Source organism: Ranitomeya variabilis, chromosome 2, assembly GCF_051348905.1.
Source record: "Ranitomeya variabilis isolate aRanVar5 chromosome 2, aRanVar5.hap1, whole genome shotgun sequence".
Lineage (NCBI taxonomy): Eukaryota > Metazoa > Chordata > Amphibia > Anura > Dendrobatidae > Ranitomeya > Ranitomeya variabilis.
Genome location: NC_135233.1, coordinates 443,539,259 through 443,554,951, shown reverse-complemented (window position 1 = coordinate 443,554,951; position 15,693 = coordinate 443,539,259). Strand labels below are relative to the sequence as shown.

Here is a 15,693-nt window from a genome sequence, read left to right as displayed (position 1 = left end):
TTGCAGCGCAACTGTGACCAGCACTACAAGAAACAGCAGCGCCGCAACCTCCGGCTGGAAAGTTCCCAGTAGTCACCAGAGATCTTGGGCGTTCTCCTTTCCGTTTCTGCAGTTGGTTATATGTGGTTGTATTGCTCCATCACTTGATGCAATCTGATTGTATCCACAATATGCCTCATAAGTTAATATTCAATATTACACTGCAAGCTGAGCGGACAGCAGAGCTGTAGACAGGAGGTATTGGCTAAAAATGGGATCTAGATGTAACATGGAGGAGTCAGGGAGAACTGCCCTCATCCAACATGGCGGCGGCAGCGCAGTCTGTGGTCACCATGGTAACACACGGCTGTATCCAGGGAAGTGACGTGGGAGCCAGGAGCGGAAGTCGCAGTGCGGACACCTGGATTTCCGGCTTCACTGGGTTTGGTTCTAGGAGCCCGAAAAGGGAAACGGAGGGAGATCGTGGGTGGTCAGTGATCGGCGGCGGGGACACTCCTCACCATGGCGGTGTCAGAGACCCAGCTGAAGAAGATGCTGAGCAAGGTGAGGAGAACGCCCACAAGCGGGTCACCATGTCTGACCCGCGGGAGTCCTGTCACTGTGGACCCGCCAACACTGTGTGACAGTCCCCCGTATCTCTGCCCCTGCACCGTCTCTCCCTCCTCATCCATCTCCTCTCAGCCCCTGTACCGTCATATCCCCCCCGTATCTCAGCCCCTGTATCTATTATCTCCCCCCCGTATCTCAGCCCCTGTACCGTCATATCCCCCCTCGTATCTCAGCCCCTGTATCTATCATCTCCCCCCGTATCTCAGCCCCTGTATCTATCATCTCCCCCCCCCCCCGTATCTGTATCTATCATCTCCCCCCCCCGTATCTCAGCCCCTGTATCTATTATCTCCCCCCCGTATCTCAGCCCCTGTACCGTCATATCCCCCCTCGTATCTCAGCCCCTGTATCTATCATCTCCCCCCGTATCTCAGCCCCTGTATCTATCATCTCCCCCCCCCCGTATCTGTATCTATCATCTCCCCCCCCCCCGTATCTCAGCCCCTGTATCTATCATCTCCCCCCCCCCCGTATCTCAGCCCCTGTATCTATCATCTCCCCCCTGTATCTCAGCCCCTGTACCGTCATATCCCCCCTCGTATCTCAGCCCTTGTATCTATCATATCCCCCCTCGTATCTCAGCCCCTGTATCTATCATCTCCCCCCGTATCTCAGCCCCTGTATCTATCATCTCCCCCCGTATCTCAGCCCCTGTATCTATTATCTCCCCCCCCCCCCCCAGTATCTCAGCCCCTGTACCGGTCATATCCCCCCCGTATCTCAGCCCCTGTATCTATCATCTCCCCCCCGTATCTCAGCCCCTGTACCGTCATATCCCCCCCGTATCTCAGCCCCTGTATCTATCATCTCCCCCCCCGTATCTCAGCCCCTGTATCTATTATCTACCCACCAGTATCTCAGCCCCTGTATCTATCATCTCCCCCCCTGTATCTCAGCCCCGTATCTATCATCTCCCCCCCCTTATCTCAGCCCCTGTATCTATCATCTCCATCCCGTATCTCAGCCCCTGTATCTATCATCTCCGCCCCCCCCGCGTATCTCAGCCCCTGCATCATCTCTCCCTCTCCTCATCCTTCACCCTGAACCTCAGCCCCTGCACCGTCATATTCCCCCCCCCCCGTATCTCGGCCTCCGGATCATCTCCCCCCACCCACCCCCCCCCGTATCTCAGCCCCTGCACCGTCATATCCCCCCCGTGTCTCAGCCCCTGTATCATCTTCCCCTGCGCCGTCATATCCCCCCCGTATCTCTGCCCCTGCACCGTCATATCCCCCCCTATCTCTGCCCCTGCACCGTCATATCCCCCCGTATCTCTGCCCCTGCACCGTCATATCCCCCCCGTATCTCTGCCCCTGCACCGTCATATCCCCCCCGCCCCTGAACCGTCTTATTCCCCCCCCCCCCATATCTCAGCCCCTGCATCATCTCTCCCTCTCCTCATCCTTCACCCGGAATCTCAGCCCCTGCACCGTCATATTCCCCCCCCCATATCTCGGCCTCCGGATCATCTCTCCCCCCCCCCCCCGTATCTAAGCCCCTGCACCGTCATATCCCCCCTGTGTCTCAGCCCCTGTATCATCTTCCCCTGCGCCGTCATATCCCCCCCGTATCTCTGCCCCTGCACCGTCATATCCCCCCCTATCTCTGCCCCTGCACCATCATATCCCCCACTATCTCTGCCCCTGCTCCGTCACATCCCCCCCGTATCTCTGCCCCTGCACCGTCATATCCCCCCCGTATCTCTGCCCCTGCACCGTCATATCCCCCCCTATCTCTGCCCCTGCACCGTCATATCCCCCCATATCTCTGCACCGTCATATCCCCCGCTATCTCTGCCCCCGCACCGTCATATCCCCCCCGTATCTCTGCCCCTGTCCCGTCATTTCCCCCCTGTATCTCTGCCAGCCTCTGCACCCTCATATTCCCCCCGCCCCTGAACCGTCTTATTCCCCCCCCCATATTTCAGCCCCTGCACTGTCATATCCCCCCCCGTATCTGGGCCCCTGTATCATCTTCTACCCTGTATCTCGGCCCCTGCACCGTCATATCCCCCTTACCTCAGCCCCTGCACCATTATATCCCCCCAATATCTGCCCCTGCCCCGTCATATCCCCCCCCATATCTCGGCCCCTGCATCATCCTCTCTCCCCCCCCCCCCCCGTATCTCTGTCCCTGCACCGCCGTATCCCCCCCTCAACTCTGTCCCTGCACCGTCATATCCCCCTCCGTATCTCAGGTCCTGCACCGTCATATCCCCCCGCCCCTGCACCGTCATATCCCCCTCGTATCTCTGTCCCTGCACCGTCATATCCCCCCCGCATCTCTCTCCCTGCACAGTCATATGACCCCCCCCCCCTCCACCCCCGTATCTCGGCTCCTGTGTCACCTTCTCTCCCCCCGTGTCTCGACCCCTGTACCGTCTTCTCCCAACGTCTTGGCCCCTGCACCGTCATATTCCCTCCTTGTATCTCCCGTATCTCAGCCCCTGTATCATCTTCACCCCCCCCCCCCCCGTGTCTTCTGTATCTCGGGTCTATATTGTCTTCTCCCAACACCCCCTCCCCCCAGTATCTCCCAAATCTCAGCCGTTGTATCATCTCCTCCCCCCGTATCTGGGCCCCTGTATCATCTTCTACCCTGTATCTCGGCCCCTGCACCGTCATATCCCCCTTATCTCAGCCCCTGCACCGTCATATCCCCCCCATATCTGCCCCTGCCCCGTCATATCCCCCCCCATATCTCGGCCCCTGTATCATCTTATCCCCCCCCCCCCGTATCTCTGTCCTTGCACCGCCATATCCCCCTCTTATCTCTGTCCCTGCACCGTCATATCCCCCTCCGTATCTCAGGTCCTGCCCCGTCATATCCACCCGCCCCTGCACTGTCATATCCCCCTCCGTATCTCAGCCCCTGCACCGTCATATCCCCCCCCCCGTATCTGCCCCTGCACCGTCATATCCCCCTCCGTATCTCAGGTCCTGCACCGTCATATCCCCCCGCCCCTGCACAGTCATATCCCCCCCCCCCCCCGTATCTCAGCCCCTGCACCGTCATATCCCCCCTGCCTCCCTGCCTCTGCACAGTCATATGACCCCCCCTCCACCCCGTATCTCGGCTCCTGTGTCACCTTCTCTCTCCCTGTGTCTCGACCCCTGTACAGTCTTCTCCCAACGTCTCGGCCCCTGTACCGTCATATTTCCTCCTTCTATCTCCCGTATCTCAGCCCCTGTATCATCTTCACCCCCCCCCCCCCCCCCCCGTATCTTCTGTATCTCGGCCCTATATTGTCTTCTCCCAACAACCCCCCCCAGTATCTCCTAAATCTCAGCCCTTGTATCATCTTCTCCCCCCGTATCTCCCGTTTTTCAGCCCCTGTATAGTCTTCTCCCCCCTGTATCTCTGTCCCTGTGCCGTCTTCCCTGCGCCCCCGTAACTCTGCCTCTGTACCCCCTCCTGATATCTTGGCCACTGTACCGTCCATTCCCCCCGGTGTCTAGGCCTCTGTACTGCCTCCCCCCCTGGTATCTCTTCCCCTGTTCTGCTACCCCCCCGGTGTCTCGGCCTCTGTACTGTCTCCCCCCATATCTTGTCCCCAGTACTGTCCTGGTGTCTTGGCCTCTGTACCGTCCGTTCCCCCGGTATGTCGTCCCCTGTACCAATCCCCCCCCCCCCCCCCCCCGCCCCGGTATCGTGGCCTCTGTACCCCTCCTTTGCCCCTGGTTTCTCTGCCTCTGCACCATTTCACCCTACACCCCCGTATACTGTACATTTACTGTTGTCGGTGCATTTCTTTATTGTATGTCGCTGTCCCTTTAAGCCTTGTGTACCGTCACTTAGTCATGTGCTGACAGCTATGAGTCACTGTGATGTCACTGGAAGGCAGCACTACCAGTATAAGTCCCCAGTGCTCAGGTGACCGGCTGATCCTAGACTTCTATACAAGGAAGTCATACCTGAGGAATAAAGCCGCCCAGTGTCCTAGATCAGCCCGTCCCTGCACTGGGATCTACACAGAGGACCGCGAGTCTGCTGTAATGGAGAGCTGACATCGTATCGGTGTCCGCACGTTATATCCTCCCAGTTCTAGGAGATTAATGTCAGCTACACATAGAGTACACGCATGGGGGCCAGAGACATTGTAACACCCCCCACCATCCAGCCACCACTAGGGGCAGCTTCCTGCATGCTGTCTATATACTGAACCCAATAATAAAACTGTATTCAATGAGCTCCCCCTAGTGGTGGCTGCAGGAAGACAGAATTGTATCATGTAACCATCTCTGTGCATAAGATTTGGAGCAATGTACCAGCGACTTATAAATATATAAAAAATGTATTGGATCAAAATGTTGAGGCCGATTTAACATTACAAAAAGATAAAATAGTGTTTGATGCTGCACATTCACATTGAAGGGATGTATCTGAGGCTGATGGGGCTTCTTCTTGTGATTTGTAATTTTTTTTTTTTTTGTCTGCTTGGTTTTAGTACAAATACAGAGATCTGTCAGTGCGGGAGATCATGAATGTCATCGGGCTCTACAGAGACCTCAAGCCATTACCTGACCATTATGGTACGTGACGGATGTCTGCAGGGGGCGGTAGCGAGAGTTTGTGTCCTGGGGACCACAACGCAGTCACCCTCTCGGGCATATCCTATGCTCCTTGCATCAAAACTGATTTTATCACATATCTATTTGTGCGGCACCATCACACCCTGATGGCGAGGACAGGGGTCTGATCCTATGGGGGGAGGTGCAGCAGCCGCTCTGTGGTTTCATGCTTGGGACAAAGTGGTCTCTGTCTCATGTTCGCTACAAAGGAGAATGTCAATGATGGACGCCGGCGCCTGCCAGGACCTAAAAATCCTGTTCTGCACATAGAAAACCGACCTTCAGCTGTGACCTCGAGGAAATAAAGGGAATTTATCAAAACTAACACAAGGTGGAAAATTAGAGCAGAGGTCTCTTGGTGGAATACGGTCATTGCTGCCTTATAAATCTCCAGTATCCAAGGGTATTCCCATCTTGAAAAGTGATGGCAAATATTTGGGGTATGTTATCGCTTTGTGGTCCATGGGGGTCCGACCTTTGGACCTATGGAGGTGAATCTATGCTGGTGGCGCTCCTCATACCCTTACTGGAAGGAACTGCAGCACCGCTCCATTCCGGTACATGGAGTCTCCAGCAGGTCCCTGCACAGCTGGGGGGCCGTATGTCCTGCTGTGCAGTGTTAGAGGGGACACAGATCACGTCCTTTTATTTTCAGCGTCGTAGATGTCAGATCCCCACTAATCATAGTGTACTGCCACCTTATGTGATGGTAATAGCGCTTCTATGTAATTTTGTTGCAATGTTTCAGTGCAGGTAAAATGTGTTCCATTCACTGACAGCAAGGAGGGATCTTTAAAAAGTGACTGTCTTAAGAAAAAAAAAAAGTATTGAGAGTTTAAGTAAAAGGGAGTCCCAAACTTTAGATTTACTCATCCCCCGGAGATGTGAAGCAGCACCTCTCCCAACGAGAAGGCGAGGGGCAGCTGCTCCTGTGCAGACATAGACCAATACCCAACACTAGAAGTTAGGAGACATTGTGGAATAGCGACTAATTTATGTTTCTCCTTTTAGTTTTCAATGATGGCACCTCCAGAGAACTGCTCAGCCTCTCGGGCACCATTCCTGTACCGTATAAAGGTAAGTCCTGGGATGACGGAAGCTTCGCTCCACGATGGGTAAAGAGAAATATTGCGCTATTACACTGTCCGGACTGATGAGGTTCGCGGTCGTGTTGAACTCTTCATCGCTGTTGCTGTACCTGTGCAATCATGAGCGGGGCGATAATTGTTATACGCGGTAATGCTGGGAGTTGCAGTACCTGGAGAGCCGCCGGCCGCACTGCTATAGAGATTATGATGGCAGCTGTGTATCTGTAGCTGTTAGATATCGAACGTTTTCTCTTTTGTTTCCGTTTGCTTTAGGCAACACATACAATATCCCCATATGTCTCTGGCTGCTGGACACCTACCCCTACAACCCCCCAATCTGCTTTGTGAAACCCACCAGTACGATGACCATAAAAACTGGAAAACATGTAGACGCTAACGGCAAGATCTACCTCCCGTATCTGCACGAATGGAAACACGTGAGTACAGTCGCCTGCTAGAAGCGTCCTCAGGGCTGCCGTATGTCCGTCCGGTCCCAGGTCTCTGCTCAGTGCCGGGGTCACCTGTGTATAGATATATTCATGGACAGAGCAGGGATGATGTCCGTCTGCAGGCAGGATTCTTTACTGTGAGAGCAGTTATTCTTTATATAGGAAATTGATCAAGGGATTTATTCTGATCTGTGGAAAGCCTGAATGGACGTCATTACCTGAACAACCTCTTCTTAAATTCCCGAGTAAAGTAAGAAAAGCTGTTACTCTCCTCATAAACTGGCACCGGGTCTTCTGCCACTCGCATTGTTACACGAGCACTGCAGCCAGTCTGTGTCCGCTGACTGGCTGCAGCCTCTGCTATTTTGTCAGGGCATCCGCTCTGCCAGAATATTGATGGCCAGCAGCTGATCAACTTCAGCGGTCTTGTAACACAACAATGACTTGTCACCCACCAGGAACAGGAGATCCAACTTTGCTGTGGGAGGTGAGTATAAGTAGTTTTTATTTTTTATGAGGCCCTGAATTAGTGGACCCCCCCTTTAATAAAGAGACCTTCATGCATAGTCGCCTCTCTGTACCCGGCAGCCGTGGCTGGACCCAGTTATCGAAAGAGGACACAGCAACACTTAAAACCCACCAAGGTCACAAGTGATGTATATAGATATATACTATAGTATATGCTGAGGCTTTACTATTTCATTGTTTTCCTTTATGCTCGGTACTGACCGGGTACCTGGTATCGCCGGCCTCTTTGTTATGGCTGAAGAGCAGCTCGGTGTGACGGAAACAGAACGTGACTCAATGAGAATGTGCTGGATGCAGCCGGGCCACAGAGGAGTAGTAGTCACCGCTTTCCTCTCTTTCCACAGCCTCCGTCAGACCTGCTGGGGTTAATTCAGATCCTGATTGTCGTATTTGGAGAGGAGCCACCAGTCTTTTCTCGATCTGCACCAGCGCCATACATGTACCCGGCCACCGGCCCTCCCAACAGTGAGTGTTGGCTCTTTGTGCCACGAGTGCCCACCGTAATATTCCATATACTTCATGATTGTAGAAATAACGGCAGACATCAGTTTCTGATTATTTTACATTGTGGATGGAGCGCGGCTTTCCAGTAGCACAGAGTATTTCAGGGGAAGAGCACGGGGCCGGTTACACTTATCTAATGATGATGGCGTCACAATGTGATGTGGTTCCATAGTCCTCTACATATGAAATTATCCATCTTGCTCCGTTATTACTTTCCGATATTCGCTCTGTTAATCCTTCATCGTTAATAATCCTTTTCCATGTGTATTTCAGCCTCGTACATGCCCGGCGCCATCCCCCCTTACCAATCGGCAGGTCTCCCGCCCAACCCAAGGTACAGTAAATGCCATGTAATACAAACAGATGAGAAATATTTAAGTTTACAATTTTCTGATGTATTAATCAGTTTCCTCCCCATGTTTCTGATAGTGCAGCCTGTGTAGGACCCCTGAGCTGTTCATATCTATGGGGGGAGATGGGTCATAGTTGTCAGACGCTGGCTTTCTCGTATATGGCCAGCCTTCGTCACATTTTCTGCCTTTTGACAGCGAAGGTGAATTGACTCTGACAGTTGTCTGGTTTCTGTTCATAGTGGGTATCCTGGCTACTATCCAGCTGGTGGGTCATACCCCCCAACATCCGGCCCCCAGATTTATCCTCAGCAGCAGCCTGTTCCTCATCCTCAAGTTACCAACTCCGGTGAGTACCGCTGCCACAGATGATCTTTGCGTTACCCCTATTTTTAAAGATGTCATGGTAGAACTCAGTCTCGGTTTTCACGTGATAAAAACTTCATCTGTAACATTCGGGGGGCAGCGCTCATTTGATGTCAGGGCAGGATGAAAAGTTGTAACCCCCCCCCCCCATATAAAATGGAAAGTGAACAGCTGAGTGATCAAATTGGCTGAGTGATAACTCTCCCGACTCCTCCATATACAGGAGCGCTCAGCAGCGACTTATGTCCTGGGACATTGGAATTTCCATGTCGGGAGACCCCCATACACATCAGCCGATCCCGGGGGGTTTGGCCGACTTCAGTATAATGTGTGGATCCTATGAGACTGTATAAGGCAAGAGGAGGGGAAGCGTAATGGTAGAAGTTAAGACTCTCGTGTCTGACCCTGATCACATCCATTACCGATCATTGAAGACCTCATCTCCCCACATCTGACTTGGATCCGGGTTTGTTTGTTGTTTTTTTTTTTAATGCTTTGTCAAATGTTACTCATTGAAGCAAAATAACACAATGGCAACCGTAGCGGTAAAGAGGTGAGTGGCACATTCACAATGTGGAGGGAATTACGTTAGTTTTTATTCTAGAGTTTAGGTGATGGATAAACTGTTACCAAGTACCCTAGCATCGAAAGGGTTAAGAGGTCAGCGTTGAGTCACTAGAAGGCAGCGCTCTGCATCTTATACTTTTCAGCCAGGCGAGGGCGTTGCGCTCCCGCAGGTTTTTTCCTGTCCGGGGTTTGTTTGGTTGTTATGTTCTTGTGTTTTCTGAGTTCTGGAGAAATGTATTCATCGGCAATTATACAACTGGCAATAAATCCATCTCCATTTATACTGGTGTTTCATAACCTGACCACTGTGATTAACGTCTTCTCTCCGCTCATATCGGCTCCTCAGATTTTTCTGCCAAGTATCCAGCCTTTCATCAGACAATCTCATTGACCTCATTAAGGGCCCAAGTACAAGGCTCCACATATTAACCCCTTAGCTAACACGGTAAAACAAAAATTGCTTGGTCACCGTGTCTTCTGATTCATAGAATGGCAGCAATGCAAAATGTACAATAAAAGTAATTAAAAGGCAAAAATTCTGTTGCTGTATTCCAAGACTTTTTTTTTTCTTTTTTATGCGAGGGCTTGTTTTTTTTTATCAAGTTTTTGGGAGTACACAACTTCCTACATGTTGTATTCTTCCCTGTGATGACTGAGACGACTGCTGAGAAGTGATCTCACAAGAACAGGACGGGTCATTTTTTGCAGAGCTCAGAGTAATTACTGCAAGATTGAGGGATTATATGTCTTAATAATTGACTCCTAACAAAACCAATTAATATAATCTGAATTTCTCTGTTGTATTGTTCCTTTGTTGTTCCTTCTGGAAATTTGAGTAGCGTAACAGCAGAGCTTGGGGCCAGCACAGCACAGCGCCCACCACTGTCTAGTGGCTGCTCCTGGGTACTGCAGATCTGCTCCTATGAAGTGGACGTGCTGAGCTGCCAAACTCTGCAGCGGCCACTACAGTGTTCACATCCGGCTGACGGATAATCAGTGGTGGGTACCAGGTGCCGGACCCCCACCGATCTGATGTGCTATAAAAATGCGCAGTAATCGCTGCATAATAATCATATATCTCCACTAGGTCGAGATAAATGGCTGCCAGGCGCTACCTGCACCGCTTTTACGGGCTCAAATTAAATGCAGTTTCCCTCCATATCCACATGGGATTGGCGGTGGAGCCTGGCGGTGATCGCTGGGTGCAGCCATTGATGTACATTTACCAGGCTCGTCCTCTGTCCTTGCACATCCCCCGTACTGTACGTCCAGCGCTGTTGTAACCTGACGCCGTTTACTATAAAGGTTAAAGGAGATTTCGGCCCAGATGGTACGAAGCCCACACTGCTGAGATAAAAATAGTGAAATGCTACGGGGTCACGTCTAGGGCACAATGAAGGGTTACTGCCAAAATGAAAGGATTTCTTACGTTGGGGCAGATCTAGCAATACAGTCTAATTATTAGTCAGTGCAAACTGAGACCTGACCGTCTTATAACGCCCCACATTTATCACGGGGGCTCAATTTGGGGTCTGTGTTTACGCCACCTATTATTTGGCTTACATTGTGCGCCACAATTCTCGTACATCGGGCTTAAAAAAATAGAGATAAAATGGCAAAAAATTTTACTACGGCAACAGCGCCACACCTAGTCACTGGTTATGCAAGGAATTGCAAGCTCAGAGCTGTACACATGATCTACAATGCCAGACACAGCCCATGGTCAGGGGTGGCGCTGATTCAGGCAGGAAGCAGTTTAACCCTAAATTATATTTAATATGCATTTATAAATGAAACCAGAGCCCCCCACATTCAGCAAAAAAGGGTGCAAAGACTTCCTAACTGGTGGCAGTCCCCGTTACTGTGAAATACACAGGGGCGATCTGCTCTCTCTGCTGTCTTTGTGCTCCCAACCACTTTTCTGTCCTGATAGTGCAGGATGTGCGGTCGTCTCCTGCCACGTGCTGAGTGCATGGTCGTCATCCTGTGCAGGAAGCAGACGCCATGTGCTGTACGGCTGCTGACGGTGACAGCTTGTAGGCGATATCTGCACCTGGGATTTACAATCCTGCTGACCATTGATCTAAACCGCCCATCGTCAGATTAGATTGCAGGATCTGTTATCATAAGGACCTTTCCATCAGGTCTAAGGACCTTTTTCTTGCAGGTCGGGGTCTTTTTTGGCTCTGCACACATTGTTCCAGCTAGCCTTTCTGGAGATCTATCAACCACAGCTTAGAAAGTCCTTAATGTATGTACACCTCCCCCATAATCACTACTGAGACCCTCCAGAAACCTTTACCTAGGGGTAACGGATAGTGGACCCGCCTTTTATTATCCTGCACAGATATTGTAGGTTTTGGGGCTCATGCGATAATCGTGAGCCAATGGCGGCTACAATCCCTCTATTTCAGGGATGTCAAACTCAGAGGGCCAAAATTAAAATCTGAGAGCCAACCTTAATCTGGATTATAGAAAAATATCAACAATTGAGGATGTTTTCCCTTATCAAATATAGCGATGATATTGGAAGGGGATAGACGGGGGGGGGGGGGGGCAGGATCAATTGTTAAGGGGTAAATAGTAATGAGTGGGAAACTGCAGTGCAGAGGTGTATATATGGGGGTGTATTAGAGGGTGAGGGGGTCTGTCCGAGAATCGGGAGATGAGACCAGTAATGAGGAAGAATGCTGATTCCTAGATATGAGTGGAAGGAGTGGCAGAATGGTGAAAATGGCATATAGCCAGGGAGCAGACACCACTGCAGAACTCGTGGATCTCCACACAGGACTGAGTCACAGTGGGTGCTCTTACAAGCAGAAAATCCAAATCCTATTACCACAGGCCAGATTTTGTTGCAGAAGGTTCTGCAACTAAAGATTAGTGATGAGCAAACATGCATGGATAATAAGGTGTTATCAGAGCATACTCATTTGCTAATAGTGTCTTCGGCGTGCTCGGATAATATGTTCGAGTCCCCGCGGCTGCATGTCTCGCTAATGTTCGACAGTCGCAACACGTGCAGGGATTCCCTGTTTGTTAGGCAATCCCTGCATGTGTTGTGACTGTCTTGAACAGCCATGAGACGTGCAGCCGCTGGGACTCGAACGTATTACCCGAGCACGCCGATGACACTCAGCACAGAGCATGCTCAGATAACACTTTGTTATCCGTGCACACGCTCTCATCACTACTAATGATGTCTTCTATTTATGTGGACAATGGTAGAAATTTCTGCAAGAAAATCTGCTTCATGCGAAGATCTCAGCCATGTGCTATGGGGAAGATCTGCAGTTTTCACGTCCGCACTAAGTCACATTATGCTGCAGATTTACACTGTGGATTTTTATTTTGCAAAGGATAAAATTTACTACAGATCTGCAGAGAAATGCGATGGGGAGCAGTGTGGTGTGGACATGAGGGCAGAGGAAAGTGGTTGAAAGGCAGATTTCTCTCTTCTATAAGTACGTGATGCATGAAATAAGATAACCCCTGTGTGCGATCACCTCCCAGTATTCCCAGTGACAGCCGGAGAGCTGGAATTGAGCAGCCCCTATGGCCATTCATCCAGACACCAGTCGTCTCTCCAGTATGGCCAGGATCCGCACATCACCTGGCCCTGGCACTGCACTCGGTACCAGATGGAAAGGGCATGCCATGAATAGGAAAACGAGCAGATGCCGGATGTGTTCCCCTTGCCAGGCACTATGTGATGGGCAGGGGGTCCAGTCCTGTGCCCTCAAGTTTCCTACACACCATTGTGAGGCGGGCATGGCTCGGTGTGTATACAACTATACCAACCTGACAACTCGCATACACCAGCCAAACTTCACCCAGGAAACTTCCCACTAGTGAAAAACTGCATTAATGGCCAGTGCTTGCCCTCATCTTGTCTCATATTGGCATCACCACCACCTTCAAATCTTTTGCTCCATTTTGGTTTTGCTCCTACCTCGTCCTGGTGATCCTCTCATAGCTAGCCACTCAGACAAGTGCCCCCCGCCTCCGGCAATCACGGGTTCTCCTGGTCATTACTGACTCAGGGACATCTCTATGGAGAGGCGCTGATGCTCCACCTTGTGGATCAAATTTAATTTCTCATTGGGTACTTCCTGCCGGCCAAATGTAATCACCCTGTGGGTCAGATTTGGCCCGTGGCCCAGAGTGTGACGTGTGCTCTATTTGATCCATTGGGTAGAAATCATTGCCGGAAGCAGAGAATTTGTAGGATTACGGGCTCTATTGCTTCTACTGAAAGGCTAGAGACTATGATGTCCTCTTGAGTGGTCTGATGTTGTCATACCTAATGAGGTTATAATTCTCCAGACACTGATCTCACTGTTGTCGACCCTCAGGTCCAGCCCGAGACGGCACCATTGGTGAGGACACAATCAGGGCCTCCCTTATTTCTGCTGTAAGTGACAAGTTAAGATGGAGGATGAAGGAAGAAATAGATCGCGCTCAGGCCGAGCTGAATGCCCTGAAGCGCACGGAGGAGGATCTGAAGAAAGGCCACCAGAAGCTGGAGGAGATGGTCACCCGGCTGGACCAGGAAGTGGTAATCCATGACTTATCAGATTTATGGTTGGGGTTACGCCATAGAACTGTATGTTTCCATTTTTTTGGATCCAATAGTGTCACCTAATGTTCCCAAAAACAGATGTAGCAAGGACAGGTGTAGCCTACACAGCGGTGAATGTGGCTGCGTGACCAGCCAGTTGGCCGAGGGCTACTGTGCATGGAGGACCGAGCTGTTCACAATATGCCCCATAATCAGAACTCTTCTGCAGTTTCTGTTTTCATATGAGAATTTTTCTATCTTGCCATCAGACGGAAGTGGATAAAAATATTGAAACCCTAAGAAAGAAAGACGAGGAGCTGGGAGCGGTAGTGGAGAAGATGGAGAGCCAGTCCGAGTACAGAGACATCGACGAGGTGATCGTGCCGACAGCACCGCTCTATAAGCAGATCCTGAACCTGTACGCGGAGGAGAACGCTATAGAAGACACCATCTTTTACCTGGGGGAAGCGCTGAGACGTGGCGTAATAGACCTGGACGTCTTTCTCAAGGTGTGTCTTACTAAAATGCCGCAACTGGGCCGAGAGTCAGATATCCACTACCAATCATTAATAGAAGCGTAAGGGTCCGTCTGCTCCTGAATTTCAGTATTATCTATTATTTTCTGTTGTCAGCCACCCACTAGCGGGGAAAAAAAATTCTAACAGAGCAGATTACTCTGCTTAGGGCAGTTCCTCTTGGATCCCCGTCTCTCGTTTTCACACTCTTCTAGGGGAAGCCTCGTGAGAGGTTCTGCAGCAGCTTGGGAAATGCTATTATAGTGTTTGACACGACTTCTCCTTCTGGGTTCAGCTATTTGCGTGCTGCGTACATTTTTTGGGACCCTTACTTACCAAAGTCTTTTCTGCTTTTGCCTAGCACGTCCGCCTCCTGTCCCGCAAGCAGTTCCAGCTCCGGGCGCTGATGCAGAAAGCCAGGAAGACGGCCGGACTGAGCGATCTGTATTAACATCAACCCCCCCACCCTAATTTTTATTTTTTTTCTCAATTCCTGAGATCATTAGAGATTTGGGTTAAGTTATTGTAAAAAAAGAAAAAATAATAATGAAAAAAGAAAAACTGATGTTTAGTTTTCTGCTGGTGAGGGCGGTCTCAGAGCGATGCACTTTGTCTTAGGTTGTATCACAGAGCGAGGTAACCAGAAGAGCGGTGGACATTATAGTACTTGTTGTCCCTCTGGCCGGTACCGAGAAGAGAGGATGGGGCGGGGATGAATCATGTACAGGGGGTACGAGGACATCCGCGACTTCTGTATAGCTTACTAGATTTTCTGGTTACCAGTTAGGTCATTGTGTAGCGGGCCGAGTATAGGGGGTCCGATTTGTACAAATATAATATTTTCTTTAACAGGAAAGGTTTCCGTTTGCTGAGATTTGCTGCTTCGCACCAATATATTACACTAAGTGAACGCTGATCAATCCATTGCTAAGGGGCGAGCTGCAAATCTCCACCATAGGAAGGTTTTCCGTCCAGCGCTGGCTTTGCAGAGGAGGCCGTACGTCCAGATTCATTTGCCTGTAATTTGAGCATTTTTTGCCCTGTCTATATTTGTATGTGAAGCAGCTGTACAGTGCACCTGGAGCTTCTTGCTGTGCGGACACAGCATCAAATCCACCTGTATGTGAATAATTTTATTAATATGTATTAAAGAAATACTAATTCTTTCTTTTGTGTTGCTTTTATTAATATGAGAGAGAATAGTTCCGGGTGAGACTAGGAGGGATGCATATGGTCATCTTCATATGGACTTTTCCATAGCGGCTCTGAGCTATAATATCGGGTTGCAGCTGCTACCATTATACATTACTACTGTATCTAGTAACACATGAAGAGGACATGTCAGACCCCAATCCAATACTGATCACCTATCCTATGTGGCTCACCACTATAGGGAACCTACGCTCCACTGTGCTATTAAAGTGTACCTCTGGTAACCAGAAGGAGCTGTCCTGTGTGTACACAAGGAATAACACCATTTTAGGCAATCATGTCTTGCATTCTGCATTTTCACCAGTTTTTCCTACTAGCTGCTATGAGGTTTCCCCATCACAGTCACCAGAGATTGCTGTCTTTGTATAAGATA

At 50.2% G+C, this 15,693-nt stretch overlaps 1 protein-coding gene across 1 annotated transcript; it reads left to right on the top strand.

Moving 5' to 3' along the window:
• The first annotated feature begins 367 nt into the window (after nucleotides 1-367).
• TSG101 (tumor susceptibility 101) lies at nucleotides 368-15,275 on the top strand. Its single transcript, XM_077287147.1, has 10 exons — nucleotides 368-543; nucleotides 5,057-5,141; nucleotides 6,192-6,257; nucleotides 6,542-6,705; nucleotides 7,590-7,710; nucleotides 8,023-8,083; nucleotides 8,342-8,448; nucleotides 13,388-13,590; nucleotides 13,863-14,102; nucleotides 14,470-15,275. The coding sequence occupies exons 1-10, from the start codon at nucleotides 502-504 to the stop codon at nucleotides 14,557-14,559; spliced, it is 1,179 nt and encodes a 392-aa protein (XP_077143262.1). The 5' UTR covers nucleotides 368-501; the 3' UTR covers nucleotides 14,560-15,275.
• The last annotated feature ends 418 nt before the right edge of the window (nucleotides 15,276-15,693 follow it).

Coding starts and splice junctions, on each gene's coding strand:
- TSG101 (XM_077287147.1), top strand. CDS start 502: ATGGCGGTGTCAGAGACCCAGCTGAAGAAGATGCTGAGCAAG. Junction 544..5,056: donor TGAAGAAGATGCTGAGCAAG/GTGAGGAGAACG, acceptor GCTTGGTTTTAG/TACAAATACAGAGATCTGTC. Junction 7,711..8,022: donor GGCCACCGGCCCTCCCAACA/GTGAGTGTTGGC, acceptor TGTGTATTTCAG/CCTCGTACATGCCCGGCGCC.